This window comes from Rhinichthys klamathensis, unplaced genomic scaffold (genome assembly GCF_029890125.1).
Source record: "Rhinichthys klamathensis goyatoka isolate OS25496 unplaced genomic scaffold, OSU_Roscu_1.1 h1tg000011l_1, whole genome shotgun sequence".
Lineage (NCBI taxonomy): Eukaryota > Metazoa > Chordata > Actinopteri > Cypriniformes > Leuciscidae > Rhinichthys > Rhinichthys klamathensis.
In genome coordinates, this window is record NW_026606564.1 from 8,901,632 (window position 1) to 8,917,047 (window position 15,416).

The window sequence follows — 15,416 nt, forward strand, 5'->3', positions numbered from 1 at the left end:
ATTCCACTAATGCCAACGCAATTTTCAAGTCTATTCAAAAGAATGTTGTGGTCGATAGTATCAAATGCAGAACTAAGATCAAGTAACACTAATAGAGAGGTGATCGGATGAAACCACAATCTGATGAAAAGAGCAAATCATTTGTGACACTAATGAGAGCAGTCTCAGTACTATGATACGGTCTAAATCCTGACTAGAAATTCTTGCAGATATAATTTCTTTCTAAAAGGAACATAGATGTGAGGATACTGCCTTTTTTGGTATTTTTGACAGAAAAGGTAGATTCGAGATCGGTCTATTATTGACTAATTCTTCAGGATCAAGTTGCATTTTTTTAATAAGAGGTTTACTAACAGCCAGCTTAAAAGTTTTTGGTACATATCCTAATGACAATGATGAATTAATAATATTAAGAATCTATAACTTCTGGAAGTATTTCTTTCAATAGCTTAGTCAGTATAGGGTCTAACATGCATGTTGTTGATTTTGATGATTTAACGAGTTTAGACAATTCTTCCTCTCCTATAGCAATGTATTAATATAATTTTTCCTCAGGGAGACTACAACGCACTGCCTGATGCGATACTGTAGTAGACGGTTGCATGGTTATAATTTTCTCTCTAATATTATCAATCTTGCAAGTAAAGAAATTTGTAAAGTCATTACTGCTGTTAGGAAATGTCTGAAGTTGAAGCTTTATTTCTCTTTAATCTAGCCACTGTATCAAATAACTACCTAGGGTTGTGTTTGTTCTCTTCTAAGAGAGTCGAAAAGTAATATAAGCAGATCTAGCAGTTTTTAAGGCCTTTCTGTATGCAATAACACTTTCCTTCCACAAAATGCGAAATACCTCTAGTTTTGTTTTCTTTCAGCTGCGCTCCATTTTCCGGGCTGCTCTTTTGAGGGCCCGAGTGTGCTTGTTATACCACAGCGTCAGACTTTTTCCCTCAATATTCTTTAAGCACAAAGGAGCAACTGTGTCTAAAGTTCTGAAAAAGAGAGAGTCAGTAATTTCTGTTGCAACATCGAGTTCTTCTAAGCTATCTGGGATGCCAACGAGTACAAACTGATCAGGAAGATTATTTATAAAGCAATCTTTAGTGGTAGAAGTGATAATTCTTCTAACATATTTGTAACGGGGAGTTTGTTTTGCAGCCTTGGCTAAATGGAGTTTACACAAGACTAGATAATGATCTGGGATGTCATCGCTCTGCTGCAGAATTTCAACGCCATCAACATCGATTCCATGTGACAATATTAGATATGAAGTATGATTATGACAATGAGTGGGTCCTGACAAGTGTTGCTTACGCAATATTCGAGTTTAACTCTAGTTTAGAATGTCTGTAAATGCCAATCCCAATGCCTCTTTTTCATTATTTACATATTTACATGGATACCGTATTAAAATCACCAACAGTTAGGACTTTATCTGCAGCCAGGACTAACTCTGATAGAAAGTCAGCAAATTCTTTGATAAAGTCTGTATGGTACCCTGGTGGCCTGTATACAGTAGCCAGCACAAATGTCAAACAGGATTTATCACTTACAATAGATAGTGTTACATTAAGCACCATCAATTCAAAAGAATTATACTTGAAACTAGACCTCTGAGTAATACTGAAGATATTACTATAAATTACAGCAAAACCTCCCCCTTTGCCTTTCAGACTAGGCTCATGTTTATAACAATAATCTTGGGGGGTGGACTCATAGCTACATATGGTAATTTATCTGTTCAATAAAAGACCTTACTCACCTGTTGAGTAATAAAAATGTCCTCTCTGCATCGTTTTTACAACATTTCAAATCCCTCAGTTCTGAAAAGCCAAGCCAATGTTGATTCTTGTTTTATTGTCTTGTTTTTTTTATTTTTTTTATTAGGGGATAGGATATTCAGTTTGTACAGCATTAAAATCATTGTCTATAGAAAGTCCCCATAAAACATGAAAAAACAACGTGTGTGTTTGATGTGAGCTTCTGCACTGCCACACTGACCTCCCTGTAATCTCCACCATCAGGTTGCTGTGCAGTGGCAGTTTGAGGAAGATCCTGGCCGGTCATAACCAGCTGAAGCGTTTGCCGGAGCGAGTGGAGCGTCCCGTCGTGGAGGTGATGGATGTGCAGCACAATCATCTCATCGAGCTTCCCTGTAATCTCTTCCTGAAATCAGAGAGGTGAAACACCAACACACAGAAGAGCAGCAGCACATCAGAGCTCTCTTCCAAACACCAGTGAGCCGCCACATTATAAACATGCTCCTGAAAACAATCCCAGAAGGCAGTGCGACAAGTTCCTTGTGCAACGTTGATTGTAAAAATATTTCCATTCAGTGCTGAAAATATCCAAAAAAGATCTAGTTAAACATTGATTATTTTACTCAATGTTTGTATGTGGCCTGCTAAAAAAATTAACGATTCAACCAGCCTCAGCTCGTTTGCTGGTTTAAGCTGTCCTGACCAGCTGAAAAGTCTCCAAGACACCTCTAAAACCAGAAGACCAGCCGAAAGATCAGCAAACCAGCTCACGTTATTAGACTAGCAACCTGTTAACGTGGAAGTTACTGTCTACGCAGTGTCTGCGCACTTTTTCCGTCAGACGTACGAGCTCACAGGAGTTTGGACCAGAGTTTAGATGTGCTGTTCTCAATCGCTGCATACATTAACCTGTCCTGAAATCAGTTAAACTACTCTAAAATAAGTCTCTTCTGGTCACTAAGGCTGCGTTTATTTGATCAGAAATGCAGTAAACTCAATGTTTGTATGTGGCCTGCTAAAAAAATAAACGATTCAACCAGCCAACATTATAATATAATGTTGCGATATATTATTACAATTTAAAATAACTGTTTTGTATTTGAATATATTTTAAAATGTCATTTTATTCCTGTGATCAAAGCTGAATTTTCAGCATCATTACTCCAGTCTTCAGTCACATGATCCTTCAGAAATCACTCTAATACTGATGTCTAATTTCTGATTATTATCATCAATGTTGAAAACCAATTTACTGTTGGCTTTGGTCCATTTAAAGGGTCCTTGCTGAATAAAAGCATTAATTTCAAAAAAAAAAAAAAAAATAATAATACTTAACGTATACCAAACTTTTGAACAGTAGTTTATGAATTTTAATCTTTTTTTGTAATCTTATATGAATGGGAGGATCTAGTTTGGTCCCGTGTGCACTGCAAACTAAGGGTATGTTTACACGACAATGATGTACCAAAAGTGTAAAAAAAAAAATCCTTTGTACTTTGTGAAATGTTTCGCATACAGATGACAACGTTGTCCAAATTTAGTTGAAAGCAGTGTCGTGTAAACGCCCCCTAAAGCAGTAAAAAAAATAAAAACTCCACCGCTGAAAACTTTGAAAACACCATTACTCTAAGGGCTTTTGTGTTTCAGAAGTTGATTGTTAGCGTTTGAACGTATTGCATTCGAGTGAGACTGTCAGTAACTCACTGTCAATAACGTGATTTGTCTTCAGTTTACGGTGTCTGAATGCGTCAGCCAACAAGCTGGAGAATCTCCCAGCATCCAGTCTGTCAGAAGAGAGCAGCAGTATCTTACAGGAGCTTTATCTGACCAACAACCACCTGACGGACAAGTGTGTGCCTCAGCTGACGGGACACACACACCTGAGGATCCTGCACATGGCCTACAATCACCTGCAGACCTTCCCAGCCAGGTGACACTCTCAAACATGTGTTTATATATCAATAATTGAATAATAAATCATTGAAGACGTCCAAATTTATTCCCAGACTAAAGCTACTATACACACACACGCTTGAAAATACTGTTGATAGCCTAAGGTCACATCTATGGCCCTGTTTACTCCTGTTATTAAGATGCGTTTTCAGGTCGATCGGATGGGAAGTGAACGACGCTAAATACAGGAGTAAACGGGGTCTCTTTGAGCTTGTCCACTTTCCACCACTTCCAGATGTATAGAAAACTCATCCGCCCGGATTGCTTTCGTAGTGTAAACGCTCATGTGGTCGAATGTGTTCAAACTGCCACGAATGACCGTCTTCTCTACGCCAACTGACCTAATGCGTAACATTATGGGAAGCGCAGTATGGGACAGACGGGTTTAAACTTGGGCTGGAGACCCAAGTTTGGTTTGAAGACGAAAAACGTAGCAGGCACAATGTTCTCTCATCATTCCTGATTTCTAACACATACACACACACACACACACTCAGGTTCGGCTGGTCTTACGGCTGTCAGAGCAGAAACAAAGCTTATTTTGTCCATTAGATCAGAAGTGGTTGAAAATGGAAAAAATAGATGGATTAAATAACAGGTGTAATTTGATTACTCATTAAAAAAAATTCTCAATTACAATGACCTGCTTAATCGGCAAATTACCAGAAGTGACGCATGCCAAATTTCACACACACACACACACACACATTAATCTCATCCCAGTGAAATTCAGTCTGATTCATAGAATATGTGTGTATGTACCGGTACAGTATATTATATTCAGTATATTCAGCAAATCAATATTGTCTGCTGTGCAGTAAAATGGCCAAGCTGGAGGAGCTGGAGGAGGTGGACCTGAGTGGGAACAGGCTGAAGGCGGTGCCCACCACCATCCTGAACTGCAGGCGCATGCACACGCTGGTGGCTCACTCCAACTGCATCGAGGTCTTCCCCGAGGTCATGCAGCTCATGGAGATGAAGGTCAGATCACTCGCGTTGTGCTCGTTTTCACTACATTTCAGTTGACAAAACTAGCTTTAATTCACTCATTTCTGTCCGTGTATTTTAGCATGGCAGAACGATGCGTGCCCGAGAACTGTTTATGGAAACAAATTGTGCCATGAAAGTCATTCAGTTGCGAGATTTTTTCCTCCGTTTCCAGCCCTACTGTCCACAATACTGCAGGACACCAAAACTTTCCTATGTGATGTTTAATATGCAGTTATGGAAATTATGTTATGGATTATTTTTGGACTAGTGAGATTTCACCGAGCACTGGGCCTGTCACGATCGTGAATTTTGTGCTGGCTATTAATTGTCATACAAATTATTGCAATTAAAGTCCCCCTGTGGTGAAAATCCCGTTTTTAATGTTATTTATATGTCTATGTGGTGTTTTTAATATGCTTGAAGACAAACCATGTGTAAATTCATAAGTCAACAGCATTGCTGAGTATTTTCTGCTTAAAACTGCAGTGAACAGTCGCAAACACGCGGTTTGAAATCGCTGGTAACCAATCAGATCAACGTGTGATCGTCAACGAGTGGATCTCTGAGCTGGTGTGAGTGAGTGGAGGCGGGGCTATTTTGCATATTCATAGAACCGCGTATATTAAATGAGGCAAGGGTGTAGAGATGCATTCAAGCTATTTTAAGGAATGAGGAAAAATGTCATTTTGGGGATCAAAGATGAGTTTTAAGGGATACAATTATTGACTGCAGGGGGACTTTAACAATTGAATTGCTATTTTGGTCATTCTGAAATGCCTGAGCAAAGTCTGTCGTCAAAATGGTTCAGGATAATTCCCTCCCTGAACTCTCTAACATGACTGTGTTCCCAAACAGCAACATCTGCGTCCCAAAGCAAGAGTTCGTCTGGGCGCTCTGAGACGCATTTCATTTATTATATTCAGTGGCTTCTCGTACTTTACTTGGTGATATTAAGTTTTGTTCTCTGCTACTCACTGGATGGAAACGGTGCTTTATTCGCAAACATTTATGCAATATTCCAACTTTGGATGGAAACATAGCAAGTGTAAGCCTAATACATTAATAATAATGCAGTCTGATTAAACCCACAAACTTCATTTTGTATGAAGGAAGACCCTTGACTATCTTTTATGTACTTTTACAATGTGTGTTTTTTTATAAACTTTGGCAAAATGTGATTGAAATTGATCTCAGATCACTGCAGTTAGATCGAATAACCACTATATCAGACGATCAAACATCCTACTGTGCGCTACACGGCTTGTATGGCATTCATATGTTTGCGCTTGTGTTGTGTATGCAGTGTGTGGATCTGAGCTGTAATGAGCTGAGTGAGATCACCTTACCGGAGAGTCTACCTCCCAAACTCCAGGAGCTGGATCTAACAGGAAACCTGCGCCTGAACCTGGACCACAAGACCCTGGAGCAGCTCAAGTAAGGGGACACGTGCATGTTCTTCCACTTCTGTCAATGCCATAAGTCAGAATTTTCCCAGGTGTACATATCTCTCAGCAACTATGAAACTGATTTTTTTCTTTTTCCTAAATTGAGTGTGTTGTCAAATTATCACATTAGTTTAGTGAGATTAATTACAAAGATGATGCACAAAAAAAAAGAAAAAAAGAAAGAAAAAAAAGCTGCAGTTAAATGTACAAATTCCAACATGAATTTTCCAATAAGGGATTTTCCTACATTTCTAGAAGCATGTTCTTTCACTTCTGTCCAGTGTTTTTGTCTGACATAATAATCAAATAACCCTTTGAATTGTCTTCATTGGGGGCTTTCTTAGCAAATATTGATATATGCAACTAACTGTTATTCATCTGTTTGACCTCAGACAACTTCACTAATACCTTTTATGATGAACACCTTTGAAGCTCAGAAGTGTCCAATTACATCAAGAAAACAAAAGCAACAAATAAATCAAAATTGTACTGCAGTTGCAGTTTCCTTTTTGATTATTTTATGTTATGATGACAAATATTAAAATTGAAGTCAAACCAATATTCAAGTGACATTTATTTCTATTGTGCTTTATACAATTCAGATTGTTTCAAAGCAGCTTCACATAAATAAACAGGAAAGTGTCAGGGATGGTTCACCCAAAAATGAAAATTAGCCCATGATTTACTCACCCTGAAGTCATCCTTAAATATGAATATGCGGAGTTTGTTATAATGGCCATTCACTGCCATTATAAAGCTGGGAAGAGCCAGGACATTTATTAATATAACTCTGATTGTATTCGTCTGAAAGAAGAATGTCATAAACACCTGGGATGACTTGAGGGTGAGTAAATCATGGGCTAATTTTCATTTTTAGGTGAACTATCCCTTTGATGTTGTAAAATAAATAATTATTTTCGTGTTTATTACTGTGAAGCTGTTTTGCAACCATCTGTATTGTACAGAAATAAAGGTGACTTGACGTGTGCTTTCAACCTACTGTAAGAATTCATATTTGATAACACATGATCACTTCCACATCTTTCAACTCACAGTAACATCCGCTGTTTCCGAATCGATCCGCCTCCCTCGTCGTTCTCAGCCAATGAGAGCGCAGGAGGGCCAGCTGTCTGGAGTCACGGCTACACCGAAGCCTCAGGCGTCAAAAACAAGTGAGTGACCACTGGATGACAGACTTCAGAGATCCTGTGTGTGAACGCTTTCTGAGTGTCTGACGTGTGCTGTTTGCGTTGCCCAGACTGTGTGTGGCTGCGCTGTCTGTGAACAGCTTCTGCGGCAGTAGAGAAGCTCTGTACGGTGTGTTCGACGGCGACAGGAACGTGGAGGTGCCGTATTTACTCCAGTGCACCATGAATGACATACTGGCAGAAGAACTGCACAGGACCAAGAGCGAGGAAGACTACATGACCAACACCTTCCTGGTCATGCAGCGGTAAATGCACGCGTAATAAGCGGTGAAAGTGCTGGGCGGTATGACCAAAAATCCATATCACAGTATTTGTCAAAATTATACCGGTTTCACAGTATATGACGGTATTATTATTATTTTTTCAAGCTTGACTGGGTTAAAACCACATTTTCTACTGAGTGAGAGAGGAAATACTGCAGTAGATTGCTTAAGAATGCCCTATTTTACTGTCATGAGTGAATATTGTAGAAAAAACACACTAGTTAATACAGGTTTGCAAGGCTGTTTACAAAGAGGTCAAGCAGGAGGCGCTGTAGGAGCGGCAGAAACACCGGTTTCCACGGTAACGCCTGTACACAAAGCAGCAGTGCTCATAAACGCTGCTTTATTTAGGGAAGATAAAGAAAGATTCAATCGTAATAACAAAGAAACTTTTCTAAAGACAAGTTTCCTTCAAAGATACATTCATATAAAAACACCGTGCCGCGTTTTGACTTTAAAAACGCGCAGTGCTCATGTTTATTCTACGATGTCAATGCCAACCACAAATCGATTTTCCAAAAGGCTGTGTTGTTGATAGTGTGAACCAAAGTATGGGAAATACTGTAATATAATTTGACAGCTATCAATTATAGTTGAACCTATTCATCTTCACCGTCACGCTTAGTAACACATGCAGCTGTGCATCACCACAGTGCAACAGTGTAAAGACCCTCTCAAACACTGTCGCGCCGCGTTCCCAACGTTGTTAAAGCGACAGACATTGCGGTATATTAAAAATTCATATCATAACAAAAATAAACACCGGTATTCGGTATGAACGGTATACCGCCCAGCACTAAGTGGGGACAATCAGTATGGAGAGCTTTTGATTGATACTAAACATGTCTGTCCTTTTCCCTCTCCATATAATAGTAAGTTAGGCACTGCAGGGCAGAAGCTGGGCGGCTCGGCAGCGCTCTGTCACATCCGCCACGACCCCACAGACCCCGCTGGCTGCTTCACCCTGACCTCCGCCAACGTGGGCAAGTGTCAGGCCGTGCTGTGTCGCGACGGCAAGGCGCTCCCGCTGTCACTGCTCCACAACATCAGCATCAAGGAGGAATACGACCGCGTGCGACAGCATAAAGCCATCATCACTGAGGTATGAGGAACGCTTCCCTCTGGCATTAAAGTCAACATGAAATGAAAGTTTGTTTCACTGTTCCCGATCTTATTGTGAACTATTCTATTCATCTGTGCACGTTATTCCATAGAAAAACAATGTCTCTTTGCATCAGAATGTTATAAGAGTCTGCACAGTCGATTAGTTTTGTTTGAGGTAGAGGTGTGCTTTTACAATAATAATTGTTGTTTTAACGGTGTGAAAGCTGACATTATCGAGTATGTCACTCACTTTGCAAAAAAAAACCAACAAAACCCCCCCCACTAGATTTATATATGATATAGTTAAGCAATATCACACGAATATCAGCACCATTGCAAATGTGATGTTGATTTTATACAACAGGTCAGTAAAGAAAAAGTTCATATTAATTTTAGTAACTTTTTTTGCTATATTTTGGCATAGAAAATAGTTCCGATCACACTGACAACAGAACTCTTTGTGTCTCCGATCAACACACTGGTGTTTCATTCCTGAATGAATCAGAGTTTTTGAACAAATCAATGTTTTAACAATACATTCATTAAGACGGATGCTGCATCCCAATTTGCCTACGTATACTATGCTAAGTATGTACTCTTTTTGTGAAGAAAAAGTATATACTGTGGAGTGTGTTGCAGAAGAGTAGGCAAGCTTTGGGACGAACTACCACGTCAAAAAAGTTATGTGCGTTCTGTCACCGTAAATCGCCCTGTCAATCATCCTGTCACAGTTAACATCCTCATATACACATTTTATTTATATTACATTTATGCTACTCACACAATTCTTCCCACTGATCTGCAAGTTGTGGTTCTTTCATACGGAGAACTCTGCTCATGTTTTTTTTTTGCAAAATGATGCATTTAATAGTTAATTGTCAAATGCATCTACAAACGTCTTGCGATTGTGCTATTTGTGTCTTAATACAAGTTCACAATGTTGTTGCAGATGACATATAACAAATATGACAAACATATTTTTCATCAGGCTAGATATTGCTAAATCAAACCCCTTTCAGGGCGTCTCTACTTAACCGTTGGTCTCGCGCACATCCACCATATTTGTAGTTCTTTTTTATTAATTTTTGTAGTTCTGAACCAAATCCTCCTTTAAAGCGCAATGGGTTGTGGCCAATATTAGCCGAGTGTGCAGAGATCCACACTTTGAAAATCTACCGGAAATAGAAGACCATCCGGAGACTTTTGGCATACACTTTTCAACATACTATGCATTGAAAAACACATATACTATTTAAAATATACACTAGTCAACATTTGAAGTGGATCAAAACCTTTCATCAAAGTTATACATGGATTTTGAACAATACCCGGTCTTGTCTTAGGACAACTTTGATTAACTTTTTTGATCCACTTCAAATGTTGACTACTGTATATCATGCACATTGGGGCGACTTGCGAATAAATCGGCCGTTTTGAACGAATCGTTTGAATGAATGACTCAGCGGTTCACTAAGTTAAGACATGACTTGCTGCCACCTACTGCTGTTTTAGTTTTATTTAATAAATGAATCTCATAGCATTATTTATAATGTAATTGCAGTGTAAATAAATGCTGCTTTAGGTGCAGCTTCTGTGCCACTTATACAGTGCAAAAATGGATTTTGTTGATATTTCATTTGATTGGTAACAGCACTATAGTGTCTTATTAAATATAAAAAGTATTGAGATATAATTTTTGTCAATATCGCACACACCCCTTGTTTGAGGCTGTTGCCTTTGTAAAACCACCCCAATAGTTACTGCGGTAATTGAATGCTGGTTAAATAAGGATAGATTGTAAAATAGCGTTAGCATAGGGGTACCTGGCTGCTCACATTCAGCTCTGACTCCATTCTGATATGAAATGCCCATTTTACATCAGCACACCAATTCACTGTGAGAAACTAAAAGCCTGTCTTTTCTCATTGACGAAAGTCACATTAAGGAAGTGAAATGCCATTTCATGTTGACTCTAAGGTGGATTCTGCTTATCTGTTGCTTTTATAGAAGTTAAATGGATAGTTCACCGAATGACTAAATTTCTGTTATCATTCATCATGCCCTTACTCGTGTCATTTTTTTCCTTCTTGTGAAACACAAAAGAAGATATTTGAAAAATCTTTCAGCTGTTTTTGTCTGTACAATAATAGTCCAGCAGCTTCAAGCTCCAAAAGGACATAATGATCGGGCGAAAGTAATCCGCACAACTCCTCTGAAGCTGCAATCAATGTGTAACAGTGAAAGTAAAATTTAAATTATTCAGGTCTTGAAACAAGTGAATAATACTGAACAACAACTTAAATTTTGCTCTGTTCATCATGCAGAGTGATCATATCCCTTCAGATGACCTGGATTAAACCACCTTTACCCTACTTTTATAGCATATGCTTCTTGGGGCTTGAAACTGCTGAATCCCAGTGACTGGCTAAAACAGCTAAACGATTCGTCAAACGTAAAAAAAAAAAAAAAACTAAAAGAAAATCACACAGCTTTGAGGCTGAATGTTGAGGTGAACCATTCCTTTAACTCAGACAAACACAGTCTTTGAACATCGTTTTACTATAATAATTAACAAAGAGCTATGTGTTCACTCACCAAAGTGCGCCACTACGGCAAATTCCTCTTCTTAAACAGGACAACAAAGTGAACGGTGTAACAGACTCCACCCGCATCATGGGCTATTCATTCCTCTACCCGGCAGTCTTGCCTCGGCCGTACGTCAACACGCTCCCGCTGACCCCCAGAGATGAGTTCTTCATCCTGGGCAGCAGAGGTCTCTTCGACGTCATGGACCCCAGCGAGGCGGTGGAGGCCGTTCGGAAGGTCCCCGACGCTTTGGCGGCTGCCAAGAAGCTGTGCACTCTGGCGCAGTCGTACGGCTGCACGGACAGCCTGAGCGCCGTGGTGGTGCAGCTCAGCGTGGCTGAGGACTGCTGTTGCTGCTGCTGCTCGGCGTCCGAAAGCATCCACGCGCCGCCACAGCCCCCGCCGAGCCCCGGGCCGGGCCTGTACCCGGCCTCCTCTGCGGGCGTGCCCCCGTCCTCCTGCAGCGAGATCAGCTCCGAGGTCAGCGCTTCCGAGATGAGCTCCGAAGTGGGATCCACCGCGTCCTCGGACGAGCCGCCTCTCCTCCTGCAGGACTCGCACATCCACCTCCATCCGCAGAGCCACGCGCCGCAGCTGAACCCGCGCCTGCCCTGCTGCTCGCTCCACCTAGCGCCCAATGCCAGCGGCTCCTTCCAGAGGCAACTTTCAAGCGCCACCTTTTCCAGCGCACTCTCGGACAACGGCCTGGACAGCGAGGACGAGGAGCCCATTGCCGGCGTCTTCTCTAACGGCAGTCAAGTGGAAGTGGAGGCTGACGTCCACTGTTTGTTGCCTCCGCCACCTCCACCTTGCACACCGGAAACCCCAGAGAAGCTTCCGGAGCATGTGCTGGAGACGGACAAAATTGGCAACTTTGATTCTTGGAGCAAAACCTTGGGGAAGAGAAGGGGGAACGGCTCGGTGGCGCCGCAGGAGCAGAGCCACAACTTGATTGAGGTGGCCGAGGCTCCTTCCAAGAAATCTGGGGGTTATTTCACGGCCCCCGCTCAACCCGACCCCGACGACCAGTTCATCATACCTCCGGAGCTGGAGGAGGAGGTGAAGGAGATCATGAAACAACATCAGCAGGACCAACAGAGGCCGGCCAAGAGTGAGCGACCTGCGGACTACTACGACACACCGCTCTGAAGGAGTCGTTGCATTCTGCCATCATCGACTCACCTTCATGTCGTTGGCTTTATTACGCAGTTGTTGGTCTTTTGCCCAATACTGACGTACTCTGACAGCATTTCTTGCACCAATGCCGCCACTTTTGAGTAAATCAGTCAGAACGACATGAGGCCGAGTGGATGATGACTGAATGTTCACTCAATACTCAAGTGGAGTATATTCTGCTTTACTGCAGTCAACCAATATGAAGCTGTGAGTAATCTACCTACAACGGCTCTGAAAGGTCACGAGACTGGGCCAAATAGGCAACGTATTATGACGCCACTTCCCCCAAAGTCCACCAAGATCTCAACCAATCCCTTTAAGAGAACACAAGAGTGACCTGCGCTCTACCGTGCCTCACCCATTTCACTAGAGTTTTAAGAGCAGTTCACTACTGATTACTGACTGTTTTAACTTTTTTATTTACCTTAAACCGATACCTATATAATTCAACACTATTATTGCGATGTTAACTTGTCATTACCAACATCAAGTCTCTGGATATTTTGATTTTGTTTATTAGTTACCATATGTGAGAGAAGCTACAACAGACTTTAAGTTGATTTAAAAACAGAAGATTGCGTTGACATTAAATTGTGTTGTACGGTACACACTAGTAATACCACGCTTAACTGTTGTAGATAGGGCACTTAAAGTAATACTGTATCTCTTCAGTAAATCAAGGCTTCGGGCCTGTATACAAACTAGAAATTTAGTGGAAATTTGAAAGACTAACTCCTAGGAGTTGCTTACTCTTTTATGGTGACTTCGTCACTTTTTACTAATCTTCTCTGCGAGAAATGGTGATTTTTTTTTTTTGTTGTTTCTTTTTCTCTTTCCAATGATTGTAAATAAGAAAAATATTGTATACCAATGCTTTTTAAGGGAACTGTGTGTCTAGAACAAGATGACCCTTTATGCATACATGCCAATAGATGTATATGTATCAGAAACATATACACACACACACCAGTTGTAAATGAACTGTGCATTCTGCCCAGTGCTGTCATCACTTGCTGATCAATGAGCCATACACACACACACACATAAACACACACACTCACACATAAACACACACTCATCCGCCTCTTTACACCAGCATGACTGTGTCAAGTCCTGTAATGCAATCCAATTTACCTGTAAGAAATTATGCTCCAACCAACCACACAAACAGTTCCTGGTTTTGTTACAATAAATCTTAAATTTATGACTCTACAGTAGCTTTTCTTGTGGTGCTTTCTGATATGAGTGTTTGAAATAATATATTTTTATATTATATTCATATATTTTTCCATGTATCCCAGTTTACAGTTTTTTTTTTACCATCACTAGGACCAGTTTCTCAATATTTAGCTCACTTTTTCAAAACTCTCCACACAGTGAGCACAACAGCAGTCTTTGTGAGACAAACTGGATTCTTTTCCATTGCTTTGGCACAAAATGCAGTCAATGACTACATCTTTCAAATTACATTCATTCTGTTCCTACTTCGACACAGCTACAAAATTTGCTACATTTCTACAGTAATACCATATTGCAATATATTTCTAATCTATAAAATGGAATCCTATCAATACAATTAGATGTAGATGAACACCTACATCTTTCAAGTTCATTACCATCTATACAAAAGGGGAAAAACTTATAGAATAATTTTGTACTGTAATGTAAACATGTAACATCATGTAACAGAAACTGCAGTGTATTCTTAACAGCAGAGAGGTGCAATTCTTGTTTTGTAAAGAAGTTTTACAAAAGAAAACACTGCATAATGCTACTTTTGACAACTTTGCTAGTGTTATAGAAGAATGAGTTGATTTGAGACACGTGTGTATGAAGTGTTTTGGTAGCTTTAGTGCGTTTTGAATGTGAAATTAACTGCTCTGCCAAGTTAAAAGTTGGTTAGGAGAACTGTGTGGAGAGTTTTGAAAAATTATTGAGAAATGTGTCCTAGTGATTGTAAAAACTGTAATATACAGAGGTAAGTACGCTCAAATAATAATTTGTCTAAATCAAGGGTCTTCAACCGGGGGTCTGCACTGGTATGGCAGGGGTCCGCCAATGTTTGTTGATCTCTTGAACGCAATGGCCAATCAGAGGTGTTTAAGTTAGAATCCACTCACCGCTCAAAACGCCAAAGTTCCTCACACTCGCGAATCCTCTCAATAACAGACAAAAACATGATTTGCAAGAAAGAGATCAATTTTGCAGTGTAGACAACTTCATTGATTTTAATGGAACTTTGTGAGATCGCGAACTGAGATGAGTGTCAGCTTTCTAGTGCTCTTTGCACGCTTTCAAAGCTATATCCTCTATAATCCATTGAATTAAAGTTTTGTTTTTCATGCTGCTAAGAGGAACAACGGTAAATTACATATAAATGCGGGATTCATGCTCGAAATTGCAGTCAAGTAACTGTTTAATTGTCCATCTGACTACACTAGTAAACTTAAAATGTATGGATCTGCGAATCCTTTAAAATAACAACTGTGAATGACTAATGAATTGTGATTTTTAACGTATGCTTGTCATGATGCCTAAATCTCAATTTTAACAATAAAAAGTAATATACAGACAATGATGCATGTGCAACGACAATAACGTGCATAGTTCCAGTCTTAATATAATATAACTATCATGAAATGGTTGGTTTCTATTTATACTGAAGTGCTATATGGTTAATATGTAGCTCTGTTTGACACGTCTCTGTCACCTAAAAAAGAAAGACCCCTGGTCTAAATTAATAAAATTTACACATTTTCACACCGTTGAATTTAATAATTTGAACTCAAACTAGGTGAGTTGTACTGATGAGTAAAAATGTTAAACTTAAATGAGATCACAGCAATTTTTGTGTGAATATTCCCTCAACAACTCACATTTGTTGATCCAATCAGTGACGCTGGTCAAATTGGTGCCCTACAGAGAGCAACAAGG

The 15,416-nt window shown here is 40.0% G+C and overlaps 1 protein-coding gene across 2 annotated transcripts in view; it reads left to right on the plus strand.

Moving 5' to 3' along the window:
* Positions 1–15,416, plus strand: part of phlpp1 (PH domain and leucine rich repeat protein phosphatase 1) — a 79,633-nt gene that overhangs the window by 37,941 nt on the left and 26,276 nt on the right. Inside the window, exons 10-17 of one of the 2 annotated variants that reach the window (XM_056264803.1) lie at positions 2,022–2,177; positions 3,487–3,687; positions 4,529–4,691; positions 6,004–6,134; positions 7,201–7,317; positions 7,404–7,598; positions 8,490–8,718; positions 11,355–13,694. In XM_056264803.1, coding sequence (XP_056120778.1) covers positions 2,022–2,177; positions 3,487–3,687; positions 4,529–4,691; positions 6,004–6,134; positions 7,201–7,317; positions 7,404–7,598; positions 8,490–8,718; positions 11,355–12,455 — 2,293 coding nt within the window. In that variant the 3' untranslated portion in view covers positions 12,456–13,694. Of the gene's footprint in view, positions 1–2,021; positions 2,178–3,486; positions 3,688–4,528; positions 4,692–6,003; positions 6,135–7,200; positions 7,318–7,403; positions 7,599–8,489; positions 8,719–11,354; positions 13,695–15,416 lie in introns of those variants that run through there. The other variant, XM_056264804.1, reaches the window with a different exon arrangement.